We start from the raw sequence: 27,249 nt of genomic DNA, 5'->3' as shown, positions 1-27,249 counted from the left end.
TCAGCAGATAAAGCCTGCAGCCAGTGGTGTGGCTCTTGTCTTCCTCTTACCTTGGTTGCTGCTGTATCTGACATCATCTTGAATCTGGGGAAGCTGAGTGTTTGCGTTTGCCAAGACCTCAGGGCTCTTTCTGTCTCTCTTTTTGCTGAGCTGAGCTATGAAGAGCCACAGAGTTCCCGCCCTTCGATTATTCCTTCTTCAAAAATACTTACTGGACCAGTTGAGATTAGAGGACTTCCAGAGACTATCGCCCTGATACACTCTTTAAAGCCGGAACCAAAACCAGCCCTTGAGGTCATCTTTTAGCTAACTAACAGACTGGCTCACAAAATAAAGGATATCACCTGTGAGTACTGTGCTCCTTTAAAAAATCATCTATACCAGACCTAACGGTCAATTTACTTTAAAGGAAAGATGTGAACGTAAGGGGACAGGGGAACTAGATCACTGGAAATGGAACAACCAGAATGACATGTCAACACATTGTGAAGAATGTAACTGTTATGGATTAAACTGCATCCCCCCAAAATGTGTTGAAAATCCTAGCTCCTATAAGGGCATTATGAGTCGCAATCGACTCGACGGCAACAGGTTTGGTTTTGGCTTATACCTGTGGTTGGAAACCCTGGTGGCATACTGGTTAAGTTCTATGGCTGCTAACCAAAAGGCCAGCAGTTCAAATCTACCAGGCACTCCCTGGAAACTATCACTGTGAGTCGGAATCAATTTGACGGCAATGGATTTGGTTTTTTGGTTTACACCTGTGGTTGGAGCCCTGGTGGCACAGTGGTTGAACGCTCAGCTGCTAAACAAAAGGTCATGAGTTCAAATCCACCGGCTGCTCCTTGGAAACCCTATAGGGCAGTTCTACTGTCCTACAGGGTCACACACTATGAGTTGAATTGATTCGACGGCAACGGGTTTTTGGTTTGGTATGGATGTGGAAGCACTAAAGATATTCAACAAATTCAGAAACACAGTGCTCACTGATGTTTATATCCCCAAGCTCAGCATCGTGGCAGCCCAGCATGCTATTGCCTCATGTCCCCAAGCATTCTAGAAAGGCTGTATTGTGTGTCTGGACGTCTGGCTTAGCTGCAAGAGGTAAAAATCCTATATAGTCAGACAACCGCCTCCAGCTCTACCACCGGAAGTAGCATCAAAGCAAAAATGGCAATCTGGTAACATCATACATGTTAACATCACAAGGACAAAAATCGTCCGTCAGAGGGACATCAAAAAGGCAAAGGAAATGTGTGTAAGACAGTATCTGTTCTGGAAAGGTCGGCCTCGAAATTTAGTCAAGATATAAACTGTACAGGAAACAGTTCTTAAACGGCATCTCCAATCTGTCGTGACAAAAAGATAATGGTTGTTTACACTCTGTATAAACGTACTTTCAGCTTCTGCTGGTGTTCTCTAAAAGGGTATCTTTTAATTAATTTTTATCTCTTAAAATTGTATTTACTGAACTGCTAACTTTTTTTCTGATTTCATTACTTCCATTTCCCAATACCCCTCCCCACCCCCACTACCCAAACCAAAACCAAACCCATTCCGACTCATACTGACCCTACAGAACAGACTAGAACTGTCCCATAGGGTTTCCGAGGCTGTAGTTTAAGGAAGCAGACAGCCACACCTTTCTCCCGCTGAGTGGTTGGTGGGTTCAAACCACTGACCTTTAGATTTGCAGCCGAGCACTTAACCACTGTGCCACAGGGCTCCCATCCCCACTACAGGTTGCACGAATGAATACAACATTTGAGAAATCAGAAATGTAGGCAAGTACCCTTTATTCACGGTTAGGCTGACACAGTTCCAAAAAGTAAACATAATTCAGAAAACACCTAAAAGGCCCAGAGGAGGCGCTCTGGTGCCAGTAGAAGGCACTGATGCTAACAGAGAACAAAGGTGGACGTGGGGCCTCTGTACACAAACGGCAGCCGATGCTCTCAGGCCAATGCGGTGCTGTCTGAGTGGCAGTACATGGTGGGCAGGAGGAGCAATAACGGCTCTTCTCCACCGGCTTAGGAGCCAGGGCTCTCCAGGAGCGTCACCACAGATGTCAGGAAGGTGGCCGTGAGGGCAGCAAGACAACAATCCCAGCCATGACGACAACAGTGCTGATGCCAGCAGCAGCAGGTGACAAGATCTGAAAATCCTAATGGTGCCCGTCCCCCAGATCATGGTCCCTGATCCATGACGTGCACGAGCCACAAAAGCCACATTCCAAAAATGAATCCAGTGCGACCAGCTATCACCGAGGCACACCCATTCTGGAATCTGCTGATTTGGGAAACTGATCAACATTATCGTGTTATTTTAGAAATGAATCTAATCTGAAAAAAACAAAAACCCATTGCTATCAAGTCAATTCCGACTCATAGCAATCCCACGTGCCAGAGCAGAACGGCCCCACAGGGATTCCAGGGCTGTAATCTTTATGGAAACCAACTGCCACGTCTTCCTCCCACGGAGCCACTGGGTGGGTTCCCACTGCCAGTCTTTCAGTTACAGCCGAGCACTTAACCACTGCGCCACCAGGGCTCCTAGTCAAATCTGAGCTAGGAGAGTAAAATAGACTGTTACGAAAACACACATAGGTACTTCTGGTGGTACGGCTTTAAAACCCTGCACTTGGTTATAAAAGCGTTACAAGCAAGGTTAATGAATAGTACTTTTTATTAAAATTGAAAACAAAAAAAGTATTTAACTCTACCAAAATTAGTTTAAGACATATTAAAATCAAATTTTATGCAAATGCTTTTACAAAACTGAATTGTAAAATTAAAAAACATTAAAATACAGAGTGCTTTTTACACATTAATACTGAATGTGTTGAATCGCTATATATTAAAGATATGATTTGAACATTAGAGCTGTTTCAATATGCTACGTTCAAATTTCATCCTTTAAGGGCCCAGCCAAATGCCCAAATAAACAAGCTGTCCATTCGCGAGGGTTTCGCGGAGCTCTGGGACAAATTTCAGAGCTCCTACGTAACATCCAGAGAAAAATGAGACTGAAACATCACCTACAGCCATAACTCACTTCCTGAGACAGACACAGAGCTGACTGGAATGAGACGCTTCAACACTGCCCTGAAATGCGGAAGACACTCTTGTGGCAGCATCCAGCACACAGTGGTGGTACAAGGAGGCCTTAAAGAGGGCTTCAGAGAGAAATGGAACACAGATGAACCTCCCAAGAAGTGGAACGCTCTAGCAGAATCTCATTCTCTTTTTATGAGGCACAAACAGCAAAAGCACAGACAGTTAAAACCTAACAGCCCTGATGACAGATTACTTCATATGTAGACTTTTATGATGCTGAACAATGGCTCCCAATACAGCATTAACCCTACTAAGTTCCCAGGAAGTAATTTTCATTATCAATAATACAGTTTAAAAGTTCATGCCGTTACTGTCGTTAGGTGCTGTCGAGTTGCTTCCAACTCTAGCGGCCCCACGTACCACAGAACGAAACACTGCCCGGTCCTGCACCATTCTCACAATTGTTGCTCTGTTTGAGCTCATGGTTTCAGCCACTGCGTCAATCCACTTCCTTGAGGGTCTTTCTCTTTTTCGCTGACCTTGTACTTTACCAGCATGATGTTCTTCTCCAGGGGACTGGTCCCTCCTGATAAGCACATCACATGAAGTCTCACCATCCTAGCTTCCAAGGGGCATTCTGGCTGTACTTCTTCTAAGGCAGATTTATCCGTTCTTCTGGCAGTCCACAGTATAGTCAATATCCTTTGCCAACACCACGTCAAAGGACTTCCACTCTTCTTTATGTATCTACAGAGCGAAAGACAGTCATGCCCAACTGAAACCTTCGTTATAACGAAGAGAGGAACAGAAAAAGGACTTCTTGTACCATTTATTTTCCCGCTGGCAGTCATAAAGCTGCTGGGTCACAGCTTAAAAACTAAAAACCAGTCATCACTGCATATTACAATAACTGCATAATGCAAAAGCAAGTGATTTTTCCCTGGGGAAAATAAAATGCCTGTGTCTGTTTGTAACTCCTTCTCTTCTCTTCTCATTAAAAAAAAAAAAAGCGCATCGTTTCCACCTCCAGCCAAATGCATCGATGCACAACAGCATCCTGAAGTGGTCTGATCACAGCCTGGCGGGGCGATGACACCGTGGTTTCCATGTCCGTTCCCTGCCCAACTATGCTCACGGCGTCACCACGCTTTATAACTCTTCTTTAAAGCGCGCCTGTGTCTCCTGCCTGGCTCTGTCTTTCTCACTGGGTGCCAGCCATGTGAAGTACACCTTCACCGGATCGGTGTTCCAGTGTTTGTGGAACGAGATGGGAACTTGGTGAGCAAGGTAATCCTTAGGGTAATCCACTGGCCGAGCCTGCAGGAGGAAGAAGACGTCATTATGGCCTACTGGTGATCAAACAGATGTTTGCCTTGGAATAGCATCTGGATTTATGAAGCAACTGCTTTGCTTCAATACTTGATATTGGTTATGGGAAATGAGTGAAGCCCTGGTGGTGCAACAGTTAAGCACTTGGCTGCTAACCAAAGGGTTGGTGGTTCAAGCCCACCCAGTGATTCTGCAGGAGAAAGACCTTGCCATCTGCTCCTGTAAAGATCACAGCCTAGAAAACCCTATGGGGCAGCTCTGCTCTGTCACATGGGGTCGCTGGGACTTGCAATCAGCTTGATGGCACCCACCAGCAACATGGGAATCAAAAAGCAAGAAGGAAAGTCTTTTCCACTCTCTTTGCTCTCACTCAAGGCTCTCTGCTTTTGTGCCTCCATTTATTCAACATCCCAAGTGGATCACTCCAAGTGCAACACTTTGGCTTCCATGGTCTGTGATCTCACCTCTGGGGATTCCTTTGCCACGGTAATATAAAAAGGGGGTGTGTTCCTTTTTACATCTATTACCATTTAAGTTAATATGATGACTTCTGCAAAAAGGCAGAAAAATGGTTATTTTCCAGGTCCTTGTAAAGCAACACTGGCCATATGCTGTGTGGGGCACAGGGCGAAGGAGGTCTTAAGGTTCCTTCATCTGTCGACTGCTCTTATGTGTGATTAGCAGGAAAATGTGGACCTCAGCTGGGAGACAGGCAAAGGAATTCCCACTCCTCTCAGGTAAATGCCTGGTCTGGCTCCAGAAGTATGAATGGAAATTGTGAGCAACCCAGAATAGGTTGCAAGAGGGCCGAAAAGTTTTTGCAATATCATTATTTCAAATCCCTCTACAGGTTAAAAACGGAAATTTAAGCAGAGTTAGATACAGTCTAGAATGATGAGACTGAAGAAGTAACCTGCAGGACACAGGAGGAAACCAGAACCCTAGACCATCTGCTCAAAGGGAAGCGTGCTAATTCCTTCAGCACTCACCAAACTTTCCTGATAACTTCGCATGGCCATCTGTTTTATGGAGTAACCACTGGGTTACCAAGACTAAAACAGTCTTGATTTCATCAAAACTAGTTAGACACATTTTAACAACAGTCTTCTCTGGCTAATCTCTTATTGTTTCGGCGGTTGTCAGCTGCCGTGAAGTAGGCCCCCAGCTCACAGTGACCCCACGTATAACGGAATGAAGCGCTGCCCAGTCCTACACCATTCCCATGATTGGCTGCAGATCTGACTGCTGTGATCCGTACGGCTTTTACTGCCTGATTTTTAGAAGCTGATCACCAGGCCTTTCTTCCTAGTCTAGAAGCTCTGCTGGAAACTGTTCACCATCGTAGCAACACACAAGCCTACACTGGCAGACGGGTGGTAGCTATGCATGAGGTACATCAGCTGGGAATCGAACCCGCATCTCCCGCATGGAAGGTGAGAATCTAACCTGGATCCACCATGACCCCCACCATCTCTTATTACATTCTGCCTACATTTTAAAAAATAATAATAATAATAATTTTGGTGAAAGTAGACACAGCCAAAGACACACCATTCCAACAATTTCTACACATACAATCCAGCGACACAGGTTACACTCTTCAAGTTGTGCTACCGTTCCCATGTTCTCCAGCCACCGTTATCCGAAACTCCCTGACCCCTGACCTTCCCATCCAACCTTCGAGTTGCTGGCATCAATTTGATCTCACATACACAATTCTTTAAAACGGCACAATGCTCAAAGTAGACACATTTTACTAATTAAGATAAGCTATTTTTTGGTTCAGAAGACTTCAGGGGGGTAGTTTTGGTTTAACGTTTAAAGCTTAAAGACTACCTCGAGGCAATAGTTTCAGCAGCTCATCCAGCCTTAATGGCTCCAGAAAGAATAAACTCTCTTAAATGGTTTATATATCTCATTAAAAGTTTTCTCATGCGACCTTTGAACAACCCTGAGAGATAAGCAGAACACTAAGAGCCATTCCCCGCTGACTGCTCTGACAGGGATCACAATCAAGGGTCCCGGAGAGAGCAGGAGAAAATTGTAGAATTCAAAGTCACAAAAGAAGACCAGACTTACTGGTCTGACAGAGGCTGGAGACACACCAAGAGAGTGGCCCCCAGACATCCTGCTAACTCAGAACTAAAGCCACTCCTGAGGTTCACCCTTCAGCCAAGGATTAGACAGGTCTATAAAACAAACAACACACATGAGGAACGTGCTTCGTAGTTCGATAGCGTATACGAGACTAAATGGAGCAGTTAAAAGCTACAGGTGCTAACCAAAAGGTTGGCAGTTCGAATCCACCAACCGTTCCTTGGCAACCCTATGGGACAGTTCTACTCTGTCCTGTAGAGTTGCTATGAATCGGAATTGACTCAATGGCAATGTTTTTTTTTTTTTTTAATATAAAACACAATAATGCACATTAAGGAATGTGCTTCATAGCTGAATCATGTTTATGAGACTAAACGGACACACCTACCCAAAAGCAAAGATGAGAAGTCAGGAAGGGACAGAGAAACTGAACAAATAGAAATAGGGAACCCAGGGTAGAGAAGGGGAGAGTGCTGACAAATGGCAGGGTGGACAACCAATGTCACAAAACAATTTGTGTATTGTTTAATGAGAAGCGAATTTGTAAACTTTCACCTAAAGCACAATTTAAAAAAAAAAGATTCGTTCCCATTTTACAGATGAGGAAACCGGAGCTCACAGAAGTTATCATTTCCCTGGGGTAACGTCACCAGCAAGTGTTGGGATGGGAGTAAGTGAACAGGTGCTGCTGTAATGGAAATACCAAAAATGGGTGGCTTTAACAAACAGAAATCTATTCCCTCACAGTCTAGGAGGCTAGAAGTCCAAATTCAGGGTGCCAACTCCAGGGGAAGGCTTTCTCTCTCTGTTGGCTCTGGGGGAAGGTCCTTGTCATCAGTCTTTCCCTGATCTAGGAGCTTCTCAGTGCAGGGACCCTCTGCTCCCGGCTCTTCTTTCTTGATGGTAGGAGGTCCCTCTACTCTCTGCTTGCTTCTCTCTTTTACGGCTCAAAGAGATTGCCTCAAAATACAACCTAATCCTGTAGATTGAGTCCTGCCATATTAACATAACAGCCTCTAATCCTGCCTCATTAACATCACAGAGGTTAAGATTTACAAAACATAGGATAATCACATCAGATCACAAATTGGAGGACAACCACACAACACTGGGAATCATGGCCTGGCCAAGTTGACACACATTTTACGGGACACAATTCAATCCATAACAGCAGGTTTCCCCCTTCCTGCTCTTGTGTTCTTCCCAGGACACCTACTGCCTCTGCTCGGCCGCTGCACCGCTGGCTGGTTACATTCAGCAGCACCTTGGCGACCTTGGCCCCCTCAGGAGGCTCGATCCAGTGACAGTGCAAATATACTGCTGCGTGTTCAAACCAGAGTATCTGTGAGAAAAACTGCACGATAACATTGAGCTTTCATTGTGGTTGGGTGCCGTCAAGTCAATTCTGACTCACAGCGACCCCATGTGACAGAGTATACGTCCCCACAGGGTTAGGCTGGAATCTCTACGAGAGCAAATCGCCAGATCTTTCTCCTGAGGCGCCACAGGGTGGGTTAGAACCGCCAACCTTTTGGTTAGCAGCTGACCTCTTACCTGTTGCACCAACAGGGCTCTCAGAACTTTTGTAATGGCCATTTTACCACTTTAAAAAAATTTAAGTGCTTTCAATCAAAGTAAGCAATGCCACTAAGAAGTGCACAAGAGAAAAGGATGTTTGTGCTGGAGAATATGACATGTAACTTGACAACACCACCAACATAACCCAAAAAAACGAGTGTATGGTCACATATTTATGTGTATAGGCACGTATGTGTACGGGCAAGTACAGGTGTATATATATGTGTGCAAGTATAGACATATCTATATGTATTTTTTTTTTATATGTATACGTATGTACAGATACGTATGAGCACACATACACATTCATAGAAGACGCAGGTACAGAAACTCCTTGGGCATAACCAAACACCTTTCGAGATTGGTTTTCTGGGTTTGAAGGCTTAGGACCTTAGTCTCATGGGACAAGTTAGTCAATTGGCAATAATATAGCTCACAAAGTTCATGTTCTGCATCCCAGTGAGGTGAGTGGTGTCTGGGGTCGAAAAGTTTGCAAGCAGCCATCTAAGACATAACTTATTGGTCTCTACTCATTAGGAGCAAAAGAGAAGGAAGCCAAAGTCTCAGAGAAGAAACTAGTCTACAAGGCTAACAGACTACCCGAGCAACAGCCTCGTCTACCCTGAGACCAGAAGAACTAGATGACGCCTGGCTACCTACCACTACCCACCATTCTGACACACAGATGAACCCTGATAGAATGGGAGAAAAATGTGAAACAGAACTCAAAGAAAAAGTCCAGACTTACTGGACCAATTGAGACTAGAGGACTCCCCAAGACTACTGCCCTGAGATAGTCTTTAAACCTTGAACTGAAATTAGCCCGAGATCACCTTTTAGTGAAATAACAGATTGGCACACAAAATAAAGGATATTACCTGTGAGTATGGTGCTTCATTAAAAAAGCATCTATGTGAGACCAAAAGGTCAACCATTACTCACTCTAAAGCAAAGACGGTTAAGATAAGGGGGCAGGGAAACTAGAGAACTGGAAACAGAACAACCTGAACACAATTAAAGAAATGCTGACTCATTGTGAAAAGTGTAACAAATGTCACTGAATAAATTTTAGAGAAACCGTCAAATGAAAATATAACTTGCTCTGTACATTTTCACCAAAAAGACAATTAAATATTATAAAAAAAAAATCTAAGCGCTCACAGAGTTAAAAAATCTAAGAAAGAAATTTTAAAGGGGAGGACTGTGAGGCTGAGACAAAAGAAATACACAGTCAGCCCTCTGCATCCACGAACTCAACCACCCAGGGATTGAAAATATTCAGGAAAAAAAAAAGTTCCAAAAAGCGAAGCTTGAACTTGCCATGTGCCACGCACTAAGCAGAGTCCACACAATAAAGAAGTGAAGTGCAGCGTCCCCTGCTGTAGCCTCCCCCATCTCACAGACCCTCAGTGTCTCTCCAGCACTGGGTGTTTGAGCTTCATTTGCCTCACGTCTTGCCATTATTCTCTGAAGGATGCAGTGTAACAACTATTTACACATACAGCATCTACACTGTATTAGGTATTATAAGTAATCTAGAGATGACTTAGAGCATACGGGAGGATGTGATTAGGCTATATAAAATACTACACCATTTTATATAAGTGACTTGAACATCCATGGATTTTGGTATCCATGGGGGTCCTGGGAAAAATCCCCCCCAGATACCAGGGAACAACTGCACTGGAATTCAGTCTAATTGAGCTGGGGAAGTTCTGTGTATCAGCTGGCGGAATTCACACATTATGGATGTTTATCTGCAAGGCCTTCTGTGAGTTAACTCGCAGAGAAGAACGGTGTGCTCTGATAATTCCATAGTCGCTCCGGGAGGAAGAAATGAGGGCAATAAAGCACACGCTTGCTTATTTTTCACGTTTAAAAATGAGCTATTGGAGACACAAGAGGGCATCTAGCGGAAAAAATAAATCCAGAGCATGTTTCCTCTATTCATGCAGATTCTAGAAGTGATTAACTGCAACTCAAGGAGTCAGCATGTAAGGAGCTGGATAATTATGCATTAAAATGTGCCAGTCGTTTTGGATAAATGAGATCACGGAAAAAAACAAAACTGTTGCGGTTAGGTGCTGTCGATTCCAGCTCATAGCAACTCCCCAGGACAGACCGGAACTGCCCCACAGGGTCTTCTAGGCGGTAATCCTTATGGATCAGTCCCTGGAGCAGGCATAATATTTGGTAGGGTAGAGGGCCAGGAAAAAAGGAAGGCCCTCAACAAGATGGACTGACACAGCGGCTGCGACAATGGGCTCAAACATACCTACTCTTTTGACAATGGCAATGTTTTGTCCTGTTGTGCACAGGGCTGCTATGAGTCAGGGCCGACTCCACAGCCCCTAACAACAACAGTCTGATTGCCAGGCCTTTCTCCCGAGGGGTGGCTGGTGGGTTCGAGCTGACAATCTTTCAGTTAGCAGCAGAGTGCTTAACTGTTCCGTCAGCAAAGCTTCTTAAGACAAAACTAGAAAAGTGAAACTCATCCAAAGTGATGCCAAAAAGTCTACAAAATGTCCGACGATCACATCTCTGTGCCCAAAGGAGTCCCTGGGAGGGACAAACAGAAAGGCTGGAGATCTGAGTCCACCCAGAGGCACCTGAGGACAAAGGCCTGGCAATCTGTTTCCTAAAAATCAGCCACTGAAAACCCTATGGAAGCCATGGAGGGTGAACGAACCCCTGGAACTACTGCCCTGAGGTAATCTTTAAACCTTAAACCAAAAATATCCTCTGAAGTCATCTTAAAACAGAACAACAGTTAGTTTAACTAGTAAAAAAAAAAAGGTCTGCCTTGACCATTATGCTCTTCTAAGAACTATCTATATGGGATCAAACTGACAACAGCTACCCGAAAGGTCAGACAGGAATCTTAGGGGCAGTGAGTTTATGTTAATGAGGGAGGAACAACTCAGAAAAAAGGGTGAGAATGGTTTCACTACTCAAAGAATGTCATCATTGCCAGTAAATTGTACATGTAGAAACTGTTGAACTGGTATGTGTTTTGCTGTGTGTGTTCTCAACAACAAATTAAATAAAACTTAGGAAACCGTATAGAGTGCAGTTCTACTGTGACACATACAGGGTCGCCAGGAGTCAGAGCTGACTCGACGACAACTTGTGGCGATAGTGGATATGCCCAAAATGTCAAAAGAAAGCCCCAAACAGGCAGGTGAGGGGTGAGGGAGGAGGACTTCTGCAACAGACGTATGGAGCGCTGTGGGCAGCTGTGTACAAAAACGGGGACGTGGCTTTAACTGCACGAGAAGGAGGTAAACTGGGCTGAATCAAAACCTTCTTATCCGTAAAGGTTAGACAGAGCAACAAAAGGAGGCTGAAGCTGTATCCCCTTGGCTACAGGGCAGAGCACAAGTGCCCACGGGGTTTCCAAGGAGTAGCTGGTGGATTCCAACTGCCGACCTTTTGGTTTGCAGCTAAGCTCTTGACCACTGCGCCACCAAGACTCCTTGGAAACTGCCTACCACACGTCTACTTGACTTCTTAAGAAACTGCCAAAACGCCTTCCAAGGCGAGAACACGGTGCAGTCCCACAAACAATGTGTGGGGGACCGAGCTTTTCCACATCCTCACCAGCACTTGGTAAGGCCAGTGTGTTTTTGACTGGAGCCGTTCTAGTGGGTGTAGTGGAGCACCTTGTGGTTGTAGCTTATGTTTCTCTAGAGATTAATATTGTTGAACATCTTTTCATGTGCATATTAGCCATTGTTACAGATTGAAGTGTGTCCCCCCAAAATATGTGTTGTGAATCCCAACTCCTATACCTCTGGTTATAACCCCACTTGGGAATGGGTTTTCTCTGTTACATTAATAAGGCAATATTAGGGTAGCATGCATCTTAAATCAATCTCTTTTGAGATATAAGACCAAGCAGCTTAAGAGCAGAGATGGGGTAAGATGGATGCCACACGGAGATCAAAGGAGCCAAGAAACAGAAGCTGGAAAGACACAAGGACCTTCCTCCAGAGCCAACAGAGAGCGCTTTCCCCTGGAGCTGGTACCCTGAATTTAGACTTCAAGCCTCCTAAATAGTGAGAAAATAAACTTCTGTTTGTTAAAGCGTCTCACTTGTGGTATTTCTGTTACAGCAGCAGTACACAACTCTTCCATTACCATTGGTATGCCTGCCACTTCTTGGGCCTCTGGACCTCAGAGGCATTCTTATGGTTCTAATGCATTTAGGGTCCCTTTTGAAATTCGAGAAGCTCAGCAGACTGGAGTTGGAGACTCACTGTAACCATGCATTCCAATACTGAAAACACATGCCACTAAAAAAAATTGAAGAGAAAAAATGTAGTAACAAAAGGGATAACTAAGATAGCCATTTATATATCTTCTCTGGTGAAATGTCTATTCAAATTTGCCTGTTTTAAACTGAGGAGTTTGCTTTCTTATTATTGAGTCACAAGTCCTGTATCAGATATATGAATTACAAATGTTTTCTCCCAATCTGTGACTTATTTTTTCATTTTCTTAATGATACCTTTTGAAGAACAAAAGCTATTTAATTTTTATAAAATTCAATTTATGAATTTTTCCTTTTATGCATCATCCTTTTGCTACCATAAAATCTTTGCCTAAGAAGGTCATGGAAACTCCACTGGACACATCCAAACTCCCTGAGGGACCAAACTGCTGGGCCGAGGGCTGTGGGGACCATGGTCTCGGGGAACATCTAGTTCAATTGGCATAACATAGTTTAGTAAAAAAAATCTTCTACATTCTACTTTGGTGAGTTGTGTCTAGGGTCTTAAAAAGTCTCACCCCTTCAGGAGCAAGGGAGAATGAAGAAAACTAAAGGTACATGGGAAAGATTAGTCCAAAGGACTAATGGACCACAACTACCACGGCCTCCACCAGACTGACTGAGTCCAATACAACTAGATGGTACCCGGCTACCACCACCGACTGCTCTCACAGGGATCACAATATAAGGTCCTGGAGAAAGCTAGAGAAAAATGTAGAACAAAATTCTAACCCACAAAAAAAGACCAGACTTACTGGCCTGACAGAGACTGGAGAAACCCCGAGAGTGTGGCCCCCCAACACGCTTTTAACTCAGCATTTGAAGTCACTACCACAGTTTACCCTTCAGCCAAAGATTAGACAGGCCCAGAAAACAAAATAAGACTAAAGGGGCACACCAGCCCAAGGGCAAAGACTAGAAGGCAAGAGGGGACAGGAAACCTGGTAATAGGGAAACCAAAGACAAGAAAAGAGAGTGTTGACATGTCATGGGGTGGGTAAGCAATGTCACAAAACAACAGGTGTACTGTTTAACAAAAGTTAGTTGTTTTGTAAACCTTCATCTAAAGCACAATTTAAAAAAAAATCTTTGCCTAAACCAAGGTCACAAAGAATTACTCTGACATTTTCTTCCAGAAGTTTATAGTTTTAGCTGTTATATTTTGGACTAGGATCCACGTTAAGTTAATTGTTGTGCATGGTGTAAGGCAAGATTCTAAATTCTCTTCTTGTGTGTGGATATACAATTGTTCCACCACAATTTGTTCCATTTCTTCATTTTATTGACCTGACACCTTTGCTGAAAATCAGTTTGCCAAAATGCAACAGTTTATTCCGAAAATCCCTTCTCTGTCCCCTTGATATATGTCTATGCCCACACCACTTTCACATTGTCTTGATTATTGTAACTCTACAGTAAGTCATCTCAACACAGAACAAAAATCCTCACAACTGGACCAATAAGCAACATCATGATAAAGGAAATATTGAAGCTGTCTAGGATTTCATTTTACTTGGATCCACAATCAATGCCTATGGAAGCAACAACCAAGAAATCAAACCACATATTGCATTGGGCAAACCTGCTGCAAAAAGCCTCCTTATAGCAAAGGTGTCACTTTGAGGACTAAGGTGTGCCTGACTCAAGCCATGGTATTTTCAATTGTCATGCATGCAGGTGAAAACTGAATAATGAATAAGGAAGAAGAATCGATGCCTTTGAATTACAGTGTTGGTGAAGAATACTGAATACACCATGGACTGCCAGAAGAATGAACAGATCTGTCTTGGAAAAAGTACAACCAGAATGCTCCTTAGAAGCCAGGATGGTAAGACGTCATCTCACATATTTCACATGTTATCAGGAGGGACCAGTCCCTGGAGAAGGACATCATGCTTGCTAAGCTAGAGGTCACTGAAAAAGAGGAAGACCCTTCACATAATGGACTGACACAGTGGTTGCTACAATGGACTCGAGCATAACGACGACTGTGAGGATGGCGCGGGACCAGGCAGTGTTTCCTACTGTTGTACACGGGGTCACTATGAGTTGGAACCAGCTTGATGGCCCCTAACAACAAGACATAGTAAGTCTTGAAATTAGGTAGTGTAAATATTCCAACTTTAATCTTTAAAAAATATTTCGGCCATTCTAGATGTTCTGCATTTCAGTATAAACTTCAGGATTCGCTTGTCAAATTCTACATAGAATTCTGCTTTGATTTTCACATGGATTGCCTCGAATCTATAGGTCAGTTTGGGGAGTACGGGAAAATAAAATTTCCCTGGATTTCTCAGGGTTTCTGGAAAAAGTCTTAGCCTCCTAGAAACAACCTTCACCTCAGGAGAATTAGACCTTCAGCCACTTGTTGGGTTAATTGCTCTGACCCAATATGAAAGTAAAACTTCTATTATCTCCAGGAGAGAGCCAAATATTACAGCCCTGGACTAGGTCCCAAAGGCGCCCTAGTGGCACAAGGTCAGCGGTTCAAACCCACCAGCAGCTCCTCACTTGGGAGAAAGACCTGGAGATCTACTCCCATAAAAATTGTTGTTGTTACGTGCCATGGAGTTGATTCCAACTCATAGCAACCCTATAGGGCACAAAAGAACTGCCCTGTAGGGTTTCCTAGGCTGTAATCTTTACAGCAGTGGATTGCCAGGTCTTTTCTCCGGAGAACTGGCTAGGTGAGTTCGAACTGCAAACCTTTCCGTTAGCAACTGAGCACTGAACCACTGTACCACTAGGGCTCCTCCATAAAGACTACAGCTAAAAAAAACCCTCTGGGGTAGCTCTATTCTGTCATATAGGGTCTTTATGAGTCAGAATAGACTTGAAAGCACACAACAACATACTAGTTTAGGCCCCAGAAAGGCTGAGTCACCATCAACCCTGGAGGTACATGTACATTTCAACGCGGAATGAGGGCCCTGGAGAGACTTCATTTACATATCAAAGGGCCAGAGCTCCAAGGAGACTTTCAGACAGGGAGGGGGCAGCTGTCTGCTCCACCTTTAGAAGCAGAGAAAAGATGATTTTTGTGCTCAGTCCATTCACAGTTAATGTAATTACTGACATAGTTGAGTTGGCATCAACTATATTTTCCACACATCTCAGCGTCTTGTTCCTCTGTTCCTCCTTTGTTCTTAGGTGCTGTGGATTCAATTCATAGCAAGTCCATGTGAGTAACTGCCCCACAGGATTTTCCAGGCTGAAACCCTGGTGGCGCAGTGGTTTAGTGCTACGGCTGCTAACCAAAGGGCTGGCAGTTCAGATCCGCCAGGCGCTCCTTGGAAACTCTACAGGGCAGTTCTACTCTGTCCTATAGGGTCACTATGAGTCGGAATCGACTTGACAGCAGCGAGTTTGGGATTTTTTGGTAAGCTTTACGGGTGCAGATCACCAGGTCTTCTTCCCACTGAGCTGCTGGGTGGGTTCGAATCACCCATCTTTCTGTTAGCAGCTGAGTGCTTAACCACTGCGCCACCAGGACACCTTCCATACCCATTAGTGGCAAATATTTTTGAAGGAACAGAAAACCATGTACTTGGGACACTTTGCTTTTAACAAGAGGGTGTGCTAGGGCTATAGTTTCACTGTCATTTCTCTGACTCACAAGGCAGACAAAGCGCGGCACAGGCAACACTGCATCCGAGAGTGTTTCCAAATCCCCACCGCACCTAAACTCAGGAGCAACCTTGGGTTTATCTCTTTCTGAATACACACAAATACGCTGTTTCTATCAGTATTCAAAATTACCGAAGATCTTACACTGTAAAAAGCACCATCCAAATCACATCAAAGTCTAATATTATTAGAGGCTTCAAAGCTGGAAGCTACAGCAATACCTCTTGGGGAGGATAGGTCTTAGATGTGTTTTACAATTTTGGAAAGGTTCAACGTGTATTCTGCAAATTAGAGAAATCAAGAGTTTTAAAGGGTGAGAAACAACAAACTTCTTTTTCTTTTAATTATCTTTATGGGACTTTTGTTTAAGGATTAGATTATTTTCCTTATTTTTTTCTCCTTATCATTTTATTGACTAAGGTATTCTCTAAGTGAAAAGGGCTGCTTCAAAAACCTAAGACCTGTTGTAAAATGAGTTCCCTTTGCCTTGATTCTTTAGAAAAAACAGCTTGAGAGATTTTTCCCCTAAACCCTGAGGCATTACCTGTAGGTCTGTTACTTTTGTCCAGGTTGATTGACATTTCCTGTGGTAAGCTGTAAACAACTTGTGGTTTGATACTTTGTGTCTGGTCCTGGGTTGCAGTGTGCCCTGTGATTGGTGCACACCTCGCAGGGACTGGTCAATATACTTATGCAAATGAGGCGACTATAGCCTACTATGCAAATGAAATGTCTGTGGCCTACTGAGGGGCACTAGTCAGTTTGTGGCCCTGTTGGGAGGGGCTGTGCCTTGAAATTGACAAGGAGTTGTGTATACATGCAGACAACCCCACAGAGCTTTTTCAAGACAGAAAAAAGTGGAAGAAAGAAGAGAGAAGCAAAGAGAGAGAGGAAGCAAGGAGCCACCTAAAAGAGCTGTAACATAGGTCAAGGGCTGTAACACTGAAGACAGAGAGAGGCCCTGAAGGGAGTCGGTGGTGACAGATGGCAGGGCCGAGAGGAGCCTGCCCTGAGGGGGCCGAGAGGAGCCTGCCCTGAGGGGGCCGAGAGGAGCCTGCCCTGAGGGGGCCCAGAGGAGCCTGCCCTGTGGGGGCCCAGAGGAGCCTGCCCTGAGGGGGCCCAGAGGAGCCTGCCCTGAGGGGGCCCAGAGGAGCCTGCCCTGAGGGGGCCCAGAGGAGCCTGCCCTGAGGGGGCCGAGAGGAGCCTGCCCTGAGGGGGCCGAGAGGAGCCTGCCCTGAGGGGGCCGAGAGGAGCCTGCCCTGAGGGGGCCCAGAGGAGCCTGTCCTGAGGGGGCCGAGAGGAGCCTGTCCTGAGGGGGCCTAGAGGAGCCTGTCCTGTGGGGACTGAGAGGAGCCCATCCTGGGGGGGCCAAAGGGAGCCTGTCCTCAGGGGGCTGAGTGGACCTTATGCTGAGGGGGCCAAGAGGAAGCTTGCATCACCAAGAGTTGCTGAGAGAGCTGCCCTGCACTGAAGACAGGAGGCTTTTTGCCTGATGTTTCCTGATCCTGATATTGAGTTTTAACTTGTCAATCCTGATCGAGTTGTACCCTGTTGCTTCCTTAATAAAATACTTAAGCATGTTAAGTACAGTCTGTGAGTTCTATTTGGCCTGTGAGTTCTATTTGACCGCTGTAAGAGATTAAGAAGTCCAGCAAAGAAGTAGAGAGTCCCATAGGAGGACACCTGGTGTCAGAACTGGTAAACGGGTTGGAAAGTGGAGGTCTGTCTGACCTCTGCCTCATAGGAATCAGCTTTGGGCTGCTCTTCATTCACTTTATCCCCCTGAAGTTACACAGGTTCTGATGCTACTCCTCCTACCAGTCCCATCTTACACCTCTCCTACTAACAGAGATAAATGATTTTCCTCATACACCAACAGTTAGAATTATCCTTCCTTTCCCTTCAGTGAAACGTTACAAGAGGACCAAAAGCAAGAGGGAGAGAGTAAGTTCCTTTCCTAAGTCATCACATCATAACACATAGATGGGTAAGACCGCTCAAGGTTTTAAAAGATGGATAAGTGCCTTCTGATTGGTACCAGGAATAAGGTTTAAGGGTTCTCATGTTGTTAGGTGCTGTTGAGTGGATCCGTGGATCCCAACTCATAGCGACTCCATATGACAAAGTAGATCTGTCCCACAGGGTTTCCTAGGCTGCAATGTTTACAGAAGCAGATCCCCAGGTCTTTCTCTTTCAGAGCCACTGGGTGGTTTGGAACAGCCAACCTTTCGGTTAGCAGGCATTAGTGCTTAACCATTCGGTTAGTGCTTAGCCATTGTGTCAGCAGGGCTCCTTCACGTCTTTAGGGCTCTCATACACTTCTTATTATCAAAGGGCTATTTTTATCCTTCTTTGCTACCCTCGAGGAGGTGGAAATGGATTCTGCTTTTTTTTAAATAATGCAAACACTTTCTTCATCTTGTTCGAGTTTTTTCCACAGTGCTATTTCTGCCATATTCAATTTTCCATATTGCTATGATAGCATTTGCTGCTGTTTACTACTAAAGCATTAAGGTTATATTTTCAATTTGGGGGGGGCATTTAAAATATACATGCATTTATACATGTCAAATTTCAAGAAGATTTGAATACCTTAAAGGAGGGCATGAGATGGGTATGGTTATTTTTAGTTCAAGTATATCTGCTATAATTCTTAGAATATAGGAACACTCACTGACCCAATTCTAAAGATTGCTAAAATAGTAACACTAAAGAATTTCCTTCTCCCACCCCAAAGAGCAATACGGTGATGCTATTATTGGTCAAGAGCTCGGCTGCTATACCAAAGGTTGGTGGTTCAAACTCAACAGCCACTCTGTGGGAGAAAGATATGGCAACCTGCTTTTGTAATGATAATAGCCTAGTAAACCCTATGGGGAAGTTCCGCCCTGTCCTATAAGGTCGCTATGAGTCAGAACCACCTCAGTGGTAATGAGCACAGGTAGTCCTGGTGAATATCATCTCATCTTCTCATTTCCATAACCCCAGGTAATATGCTTATTGAGATGTTGTTAGGTGCCGGTGAGTCGACTTCATGACAGAGTAGAACTGCCCCCCAGAGTTTTCTAGGCTGTAATCTTTATGAAAGCAGATCGCCAGGTCTTTCTCCCTAGGAGCCGCTAGGTGGGTTTGAACCTCCAACCTTTTGGTTACCAGCATACAACTTAACCATAGTGTAACCAAGGCTCCTTGAGATAAAACATCCAAATTTACTATACTTTAGCTGCTTGGTTTAATAACAACAAAAAGGAGAAAGCCCAGTGAAAAAGCAGACAGACGGACAAAGTAAAAACTGAGGACAGAGTAGAATTACATACATTTGGTGGCCAACAGGACAGTATTAGATGAGTCTTATATATTTCTAGAGAGTATCTGTTATAGGTTGAATTGTATCCCCCAAAAATATGTGTTGTAAATCCTAACTTCTATACCTGCGGCAATAACACATTTGGGAATGGTTTGTCTTTGTTACATTAATGAGACAGGATTAGTGCAGGGTATGTCTTCAGTCAGTATCTTCTGAGATATAAAAGAGATTAAACAAGCAAGCTAAGAAGCATAGATGGGGGAAGACTGACGCCAAGCCACATGAAGACTGCCCGGGAACAAAAGCTCAAAACAGACAAGACTTCCTCCAGAGCAGAGAGAGAAAGCCTTCCCCTAGAGCTGGCTCCCTGAATTCAGACTTCTAGCCTTCTAACTGTGACAGAATAAACTTCTGTTTGTTAAAGCCACTCATTTGTGGTATTTCTGTTATAGCAGCACTGGATAACTAAGACAGCATCTAACAATTTTTAAATGTCATCCATTTTTTAACTGGGGGGAAAAAAAAAATAGAGCAGCTTTTCCATGCTCAAACATGCAAGGGTACTGGCCAAACACCATTTTGTTTTCTAGATGTTTTCGACTTCCATCTTTATAACATACAAGGCACAGCAGCAGCCTTTTGGACCAAGAGATCTTTTAAGAAGCCTGTCAAATAGCTCTTCAAACTATTCAGAAAAGACGACATGGAGGAAAAAGAGTAGTAACTTTAAGAAGAGACCCCGTTGTCCCAAAGTAGGAGTGAAAAACGTCTTCTCACCTGATGGAAGAGGGGGCTGTGTGTCACTGGGATCCCCAGCCCACTGAAGCACATCCCCAGGACCATGTCGTCTGGAGCATCGTTGCTGTAGCACCGACACTTGCTGGCGAGGAGTCTCCTGATGGCTTCTCTGCTGAAGACCATCCTAGCAGGAAACCAGACGGAGACAGAGAGTGCTTGGAGCAGCTTCTCAATGACTTGAATTTAGAAACAGTTCAGAGGCCACACTTCTGATAAAGGATGTGGACAGCAGTAGTGTTATATTTAATAGTTCGTTGTTGTTGTGCGTGTCATCAAGTCGATTCCGACTCACAGCAACCCTGTAGGACAGATTAGAACTGCCCCATTGGGCTTCCAAGGCTGCAAATCTTTATGGAAGCAGACTGCCAGGTCTTTCTCCCACAGAGCAGCTGGTGGGTTCAAACCTCTGACCTTTCAGTTAGCAGGCAAGCACTTAACTACTGTGCCACTAAGACTCCTTCACATATGTATGTGTTTGTGTGAGATATATATATAAAAAACCCGACGCCATCGGGTCAATTCCGACTCATAGTGACCCTATAAGGCAGGGCAGAGCTGCCCCATAAGGTTTCCAAGAAGCGGCTGGTGGATTCAAACTGCCGACCTTTTGGTTAGCAACCGTGGCTCTTTAGCCGTTGTGCGCCCAGGGCTCCTCATCTGTGTATACATACATACACACCTAGATTGTCTGAGTACGTGTGTAGGTAAGAAACAAAAACAAAATTCACAAAACAATCCTAACCCTTACTGCATAGGATGCGCCACAGTATTTTCTATTGTATTCTCCTCCATTCTGTCTCTATTTTAAAAAGCGGGTTATGATCCATTAGCTGACTTTACGAGGCATTCATTGATTGACGGCACTGGGTTTCTGGGTCATTGATCCTGACTTGCTGTTTAAAACCATCTTGGTTCTACAGCTAATTCATCAGAAAACACTACTGTAGCGCTGCAGAAACTAGCCAACGTTAAACCTGCACCTTTCATCAAAGGCTGACATGAGACAACCTCATGAAGAATCTCTCTGCATCCTTGTAAAAGTGCTACTAAAAACAGAATCTGACACTAGCCGATGTTTGTTATGTAAAGGTAAACGTCCAGTGTTCATGCATGCATTTATTCATTGTACCTAAAAACGAAAATGAGTCCCGAGGCAACAAGGCGGGAATACAATGAGAAGCAAGACACAGGTGCTGCCTTCAAAGAATTCATAATTTGGGTGGAAAATAGAAAAGTGAATAAGCAATTAGATGATAATCATTTGATGACAGTCAATCTACTATGAAAGTATAACGGAAAAGCGTTAAAACTCGGATTTGCGGGAGCAGGCTGGCGGGAGGCTCCCAGGGATGATGGTTCCACAGACAGTGAGGAGGGATCAGCCAGGTCAAAGGGCAGGAAGTGAGGGGAGGGACAGTGCTATAGAGACCAGCAGGTGCCATGTCTCGGGGGAAAGAGAAAATAGAAGGCTGAAATAAGTTCCATGTGAATTCTTTAAGATGAGTGTATAGATGGATATGTCAGGAAAGGAAAACAGCATTTGCCGTTATCATGAGAAGCCTTGTAAGCCCTGACAAAGGACTGTGGACTTCACTCTAAATGCAGTGGAAAAACTTACGCTTCCAGTTAGGATATAACTCTCACACTCACGGTAATGGAAAGAAAACTCCAAACAAAACCCAAAAGCCCAAACCCGTTACTGTTGAATGGATTCTGGCTCACAGCGAGCCAGAATTGCCCCAGAGGGTTTCCAAGGCTGGAATCTTTCAGAAGCAGACTGCCACATTTTTCTCCCAAGGAGCAGCTGGGGGTTTGAATCACAGACGTTTTGGTTAGCAGCCAAGTGCTTAACCACTGTACCACCAGGGCTCCCTGTAAAGATTACAGCCTAGGAAACCCCATAAGGCAGTTCTACTCTGTCATATGGGGTCCAAACCCATTGCTGTCGAGTCAATTCCAACTCATAGCAACCTTATAGGGACACAAGTCGAGATCAACTCAAGGGCACCTGACAATGATGACAACAGAGTTGATAACAAATTAAGATTCTCCCTAAATACCAAAATGGCCCAGAGAAGAGACGAACTGATCGACTCATTTACCAGTGTAATCGAAGTGTAGTCCTTCCCCATGAGAGATCAGGCAGATGTTTCATTGGAACACATTGATTTTTAACTGTTACTTAAAGCCTGTAAATCCTGCACAAACATCACTTAATCGCTTAAATCTAAGGCTCCATCCTGCTCTTCTCCCAAATGTGATTTATTAAGCCCTGGATAATTTAAAAGTCCAGTGATTTGTTTTCTGAAATCAAATACCCAATTTTTTTTTATTTAAACAGACAACCAAAACTAATTACCTGTTGTTATGAACTGAATTCCAAAAAAAAAAAACCAAACCCAGTGCCGTCGAGTCGATTCCGACTCATAGCGACCCTACAGGACAGAGTAGAACTAACTGCTCCAGAGTTTCCGAGGAGCGCCTGGCGGATTCGAACTACCGACCCTTTGGTTAGCAGCTGTAGCACTTAACCACTACGCCACCAGGGTTTCCATGAACTGAATTGTGTTCCCCAAAAATACATGTTGTAAATCCTAACCCCAATACCTGTGGTTATGATCCCATTTTGGAATGGGTTTCCTTTGTTATGTTACAATCAGATATTAGTGAAGGGTGTGCCTTAAATCAATCTCTTTTGAGGTATAAAATAGCACATTAAGCGAGCGAGTGCAAACAGAGGGGCAAGGTACACGTTACGTGATTGCCAGGGAACCTAGGAATAGAAACTATAAGGAGGCGAGGGCCTTCCCCCAGAGCGGACAGAGAGTGAGTGAGCTTTCTCATGGAGCCAGTGCCTTGAATTTGGACTTCTAGACTCCGAATCTGTGAGAAAATACATTTTTGTTTGTTAAAGCCACCCTGTTGTGGTATTTCTGTTATACCAGCACTAGATAACTAAGACAGCTGCCCAGAAGCAATCATTATTTTAGTGACGTTTCTACCATGCACCCTGACATACATATTCATATGTCTCTTCAAAGGACAAAACAGTCTTTACTGTGGGGTCTTTTCATAGTTAGCAAACTTAATGTTCACTAAATTGTCCGCTTATTTTCACGTATTACAGTGGCAGCTACCATTTACAGAAGGAGCCTAGTGGCGCAAAGATTAAGTGCTCAGCTGCTGAATGAAAGGCTGGCAATTTAAACCCACCCAGCAGCTCCACGTGAGAAAGACCTGGAGATCTGCTCCCATAAAAATCACAGCCTTGGAAGCCCTATGGGGCAATTCTGCTCTGTCAAGTAGGGTCGCTATGAGTTGGAACGGACTAGACGGCAACAGGCTTGGTTTTCGGTTTTTCTGAGTAAGCTTCGGGAAATGGCTGAGAGTGAATCAACGTTCTTCCCTTTCTCGTTTCATCAATCATTAAATGTCTACATGTGTAGGCCCCGTGGGCGACAGAGCACAATCATTCCACAGGCCCAGAGCCTGCCTTCTAGGGGCTTTATAAGACAGGCTACTTGGAAGGGAGGAGCCATGGTGGCACAACAGTTAAGTACTCAGCTACAAACAGTAAGGTTGGTGGTTTGAATCCACCAGTCGCTCCGCAGGAGAAAGACCTGGCGATCTGCTCCTGTAAAGATTACAGCCTAGGAAACCCTCTGGGGCAGTTCTACTCTGTCACATGGGGTTGCCATGAGTCGAAATAGATTCAACAGCACCCAACAAGAACCATTTAGAGGGCACTTACATACCAACATGGATCCCAGTGTCACAGACCCAGCTCTCATTGTAGAAAGAGAAGGTGAATGTTCAAAGTATTCGCAGAAAGCCACTCTCATAGTTACCCTCCTCCTCCCGTGACGTAGCTGTAGCCGCCAGTCCCCAGTCCGTAGCCGTAACGCTCTCCCAGAAACACGGGCTCACTGGAGTCATAGCAGCTAAGCAAGTGCTGCAGCCTGGAGATGCTGAAATTCCAGGGAAAGAACAAGCAATAATGGTTTAATTCAGACGTGGTTTCAGATCAGAGTAAATATTTTACGGAGCCCTGGTGTCACAATGGTTCAGAGCTCGGCTTGCTAACTAAAAGGTTGGCGGCTGGAACCCACCAGCCACTCCGAGGGAGAAAGACGTGACAGTCTGCTCGCATAAAGCCCACAGCCTTGGAAACCCTGAGGGGTGGTTCCACTTTGTCCTACAGGGTTGCTAGGAATAGGAATTGGCTCAACAGCAATGGATTTTTATATCCTAATGATAATTTAGCAAACATTAAATCTGCTAAATATGAAAAGAGCCCACAGTAAAGACTATCTTTTGAAATGACAATATGGTTCCTGGGTGGCACAGAGAGTTAAGCATTTGACTACTGGCCAAAAGGTCGGCAGATCAAACCCACCTGGAGGCGCCTTGAAAGACAGACATGGCAAACTGCTTCCCAAAGGTCACAGCCTTGAAAACCCCATGGAGCACACTTCTACTCCGCACACACGGGGTCACCGTGAGTCAGAATCAACTTGACAGCAACGATAACATATTCCAGGGTCTGTTTTTTTGTTTATACTGTGTAGTACATAACACCGTTGTCTAGAGTTGAAATTTGAGTAGTTTACAGAAGAAATGGATTTTTTAAGCACCCCCCCCCCCAAAAAAATTTTTTTGAGCACTATAAACTACAGGAAATAGAAGTGAAACTGAGAAATAAGAAGCTCACTCTCCAGTTTTAACAAGCTCTTTGCCAGAACATGGCTCCCTACTCTGGGGGGAGGGGGTGGCAGGTTAACGAAGGAAAGGTGGTCACAAAAGAAAAAAAAAAAAACTTGTCGCTGTCAATTCTGACAACGCATAGTGATCCCATACGACAAACAACTGCCCCACAGGTTTTCCTAGGCTGTAATCTTTACAAGAGCACATCACCAGGTCTTTTCTCTCATGGAATAGCTGGTCAGTTCGAACTGCCAATCTTTTGGTTAGCAGCACAGTGCTTGGCCACTGTGCTTCCAGGGCTCCTTAAGGTAGCCATAAAACCCTGCCTATTTTTTTTATTGCTGTCAAGTTGATTCCGGCTCATAGTGACCCTATAGGACAGAGCAGAACTGCCCTGTAGGGTTTCCGAGGAGAAGCTAGTGGATTCAAACTGCCAACCTTTTAGTTAATAGCCTAGGTGCTTAACCACTGCACCACCAAGGTGGCCATAGTACTATATATCTCATTACTACCAGTCCTATTCTCGGAAGTAGTACAGCCAGAATGCTCCTTGGAAGTACAGATAGCGAGGCTTTGTCTCACATACTTTGGACATGTCACCCAAGAAGGACTAGTTCCTGGAGAAGGATGTCATGCTTGGTAAAGCAGAGAGTCAGTGAAAAAGAGCAAGACCCTCAGCGTGATGGACTGACACAGTGGCTGCAACAATGGTCTCAGACACAGCAACCACTGTGAGGATGGACAGGACCGGGCAGTGTTTTGTTCTGTTGTACATAAAGCTGCTATGAGTCAGAGCTGACTCGACGGCCCTAACACCACCACCACTCGTCCTATTCCCAAGTGATTATAAACTAATCCTTATGTCTTACTTCAAGATGCACTTGATTTTTTAAATTCTTGATGACATAAAGGCAGTTTTTAAGGTGCAAATGAAATTGGGAGCAGGCACAGATCTACGTCAGGCACACAGGTGGTGCTGTTTGTGCCTCGAGTAGATTCTGACTCACAGCAACCCCACGTGACAGAGTAGAACTGTCCCATGAGGTCTTCCAGGCTGTCATCTTTACAGAAGTAGATTGCCAGCTCTTTCTCCCACAGAGCCGCTGGGTAGGTTCGAACCACCAACCTTTCTATTTGAGGTTGAATGCTTAAATCCACTGCACCCCCAGGGCTCGTCAAAACCAAACCAAACCCACTGCTGTTGAGTCAATTTCAACTCATAGTGACACTATGGGACAGAGAAGAACTATTCCATAGGGTTCCAAGGAGCAGCTGGTGGCTTCGAACTGCTGACCTTTTGGTTAGCAGCCGAGCTCTTAGCAACTGAGCCACCACACCAGGCTCCTTGGTTGGTGAAGAGCTCAGTGAAAACTCAAATCTCCCTAAGGCAATTTTGTGCCTGCTTCTTGACCTGAGAAAAATGAGAATTTATGATATTTCTCTTCTTTCTGCATGCTATAAAATTATTAATTCAACCCAATCTTTATGAGGTTAAAATACCTGGATTTAACATCTCCTCTGGGTTTCTTTTCCTTGTGACATTAACCATATCTGCATTCATCATGTGATTTTAAAGCTGAAGGATCACATAACTGAGTCTGACGACTGTCAGAGACTGTATATTTGCTAACACGTGGCAATTTGGATAAAATGGCTAGGTCTCCAATTCTAAGACGATTTGGCTAAGATCGAGGAAAAGAACTTCACTTAACCCGCTACCACTCCAGGCTGTTCTGAGGACGGAAATGAAGACAAGCAATATGGCAAGGCTGTAAGTGCTATTATAATTAACATAGCTCAGTATTACACACGGATTGCAGCAGCAGTAACATTGATCTTCAAAAATTCAAATGTCCCACTGCAACCTATTACAGCTTTTCTTTTTTAACTTTTTTATTTGCAAATAATCTCAAGATTATAGAAAAGTTACAGGAATAGTACAAAGAACTCCCATATACCCTTTACCCAGAGTCACCAATTGTTAGCATTTGCCCCATTTGTTTTTTGTTCTCTCTCCCCTGCTCTATGTATTTTTTTTCTTTTCTTCTTCTGAACCATTTGAGAGTAGTTACATACATCCCTTATGTCCCTTTACCCCTAAATACTCCAACGTGCATCTCCAAAGAACAAGAAGAGTTAGCTACTTCAGCACACGTAACGATGGAAGTTTCTTTACAAGTTAAGCATACACCTACTACACGATTCAGCCATCGTACTCTTAGGTATCTACCCAAGAGAAACGAAAGTATACGTCCATAGAAAGACTTGTACAGAAGTGTTCATAGCAGTTTTTATTTGTAATAGCCATAAACAGATACAATGTTTATATCCAACCTACCATCCCTATTCCAGCTTTATCAACTGACCCAGTAACATCCTGTTGTCGTTATCGGGTGTTCTCAAGTCAATTCCTACTCATAGCCACCACCCCCACCCCCACCCGCACCCCCACCCCCACCCCCACCCCCACCCCCGTGACA

At 44.3% G+C, this 27,249-nt stretch overlaps 1 protein-coding gene across 1 annotated transcript in view; it reads right to left on the bottom strand.

Annotated features, from left to right (window-relative positions):
* Positions 1-1,705: 1,705 nt before the first annotated feature.
* Positions 1,706-27,249, bottom strand: part of B3GLCT (beta 3-glucosyltransferase) — a 133,849-nt gene continuing 108,305 nt past the window's right edge. Inside the window, exons 13-15 of the mRNA XM_049853271.1 lie at positions 23,914-24,033; positions 20,045-20,189; positions 1,706-4,373 (exon numbers count right to left, since the gene is read on the bottom strand). Coding sequence (XP_049709228.1) covers positions 4,206-4,373; positions 20,045-20,189; positions 23,914-24,033 — 433 coding nt within the window. The 3' untranslated portion in view covers positions 1,706-4,205. The remainder of the gene's footprint in view (positions 4,374-20,044; positions 20,190-23,913; positions 24,034-27,249) is intronic.

Source organism: Elephas maximus, chromosome 14 (assembly GCF_024166365.1).
Source record: "Elephas maximus indicus isolate mEleMax1 chromosome 14, mEleMax1 primary haplotype, whole genome shotgun sequence".
NCBI classification, from domain to species: domain Eukaryota; kingdom Metazoa; phylum Chordata; class Mammalia; order Proboscidea; family Elephantidae; genus Elephas; species Elephas maximus.
Note: the sequence above shows the minus strand (reverse complement) of the source record. Positions and strands in the feature narration are given on the sequence as shown.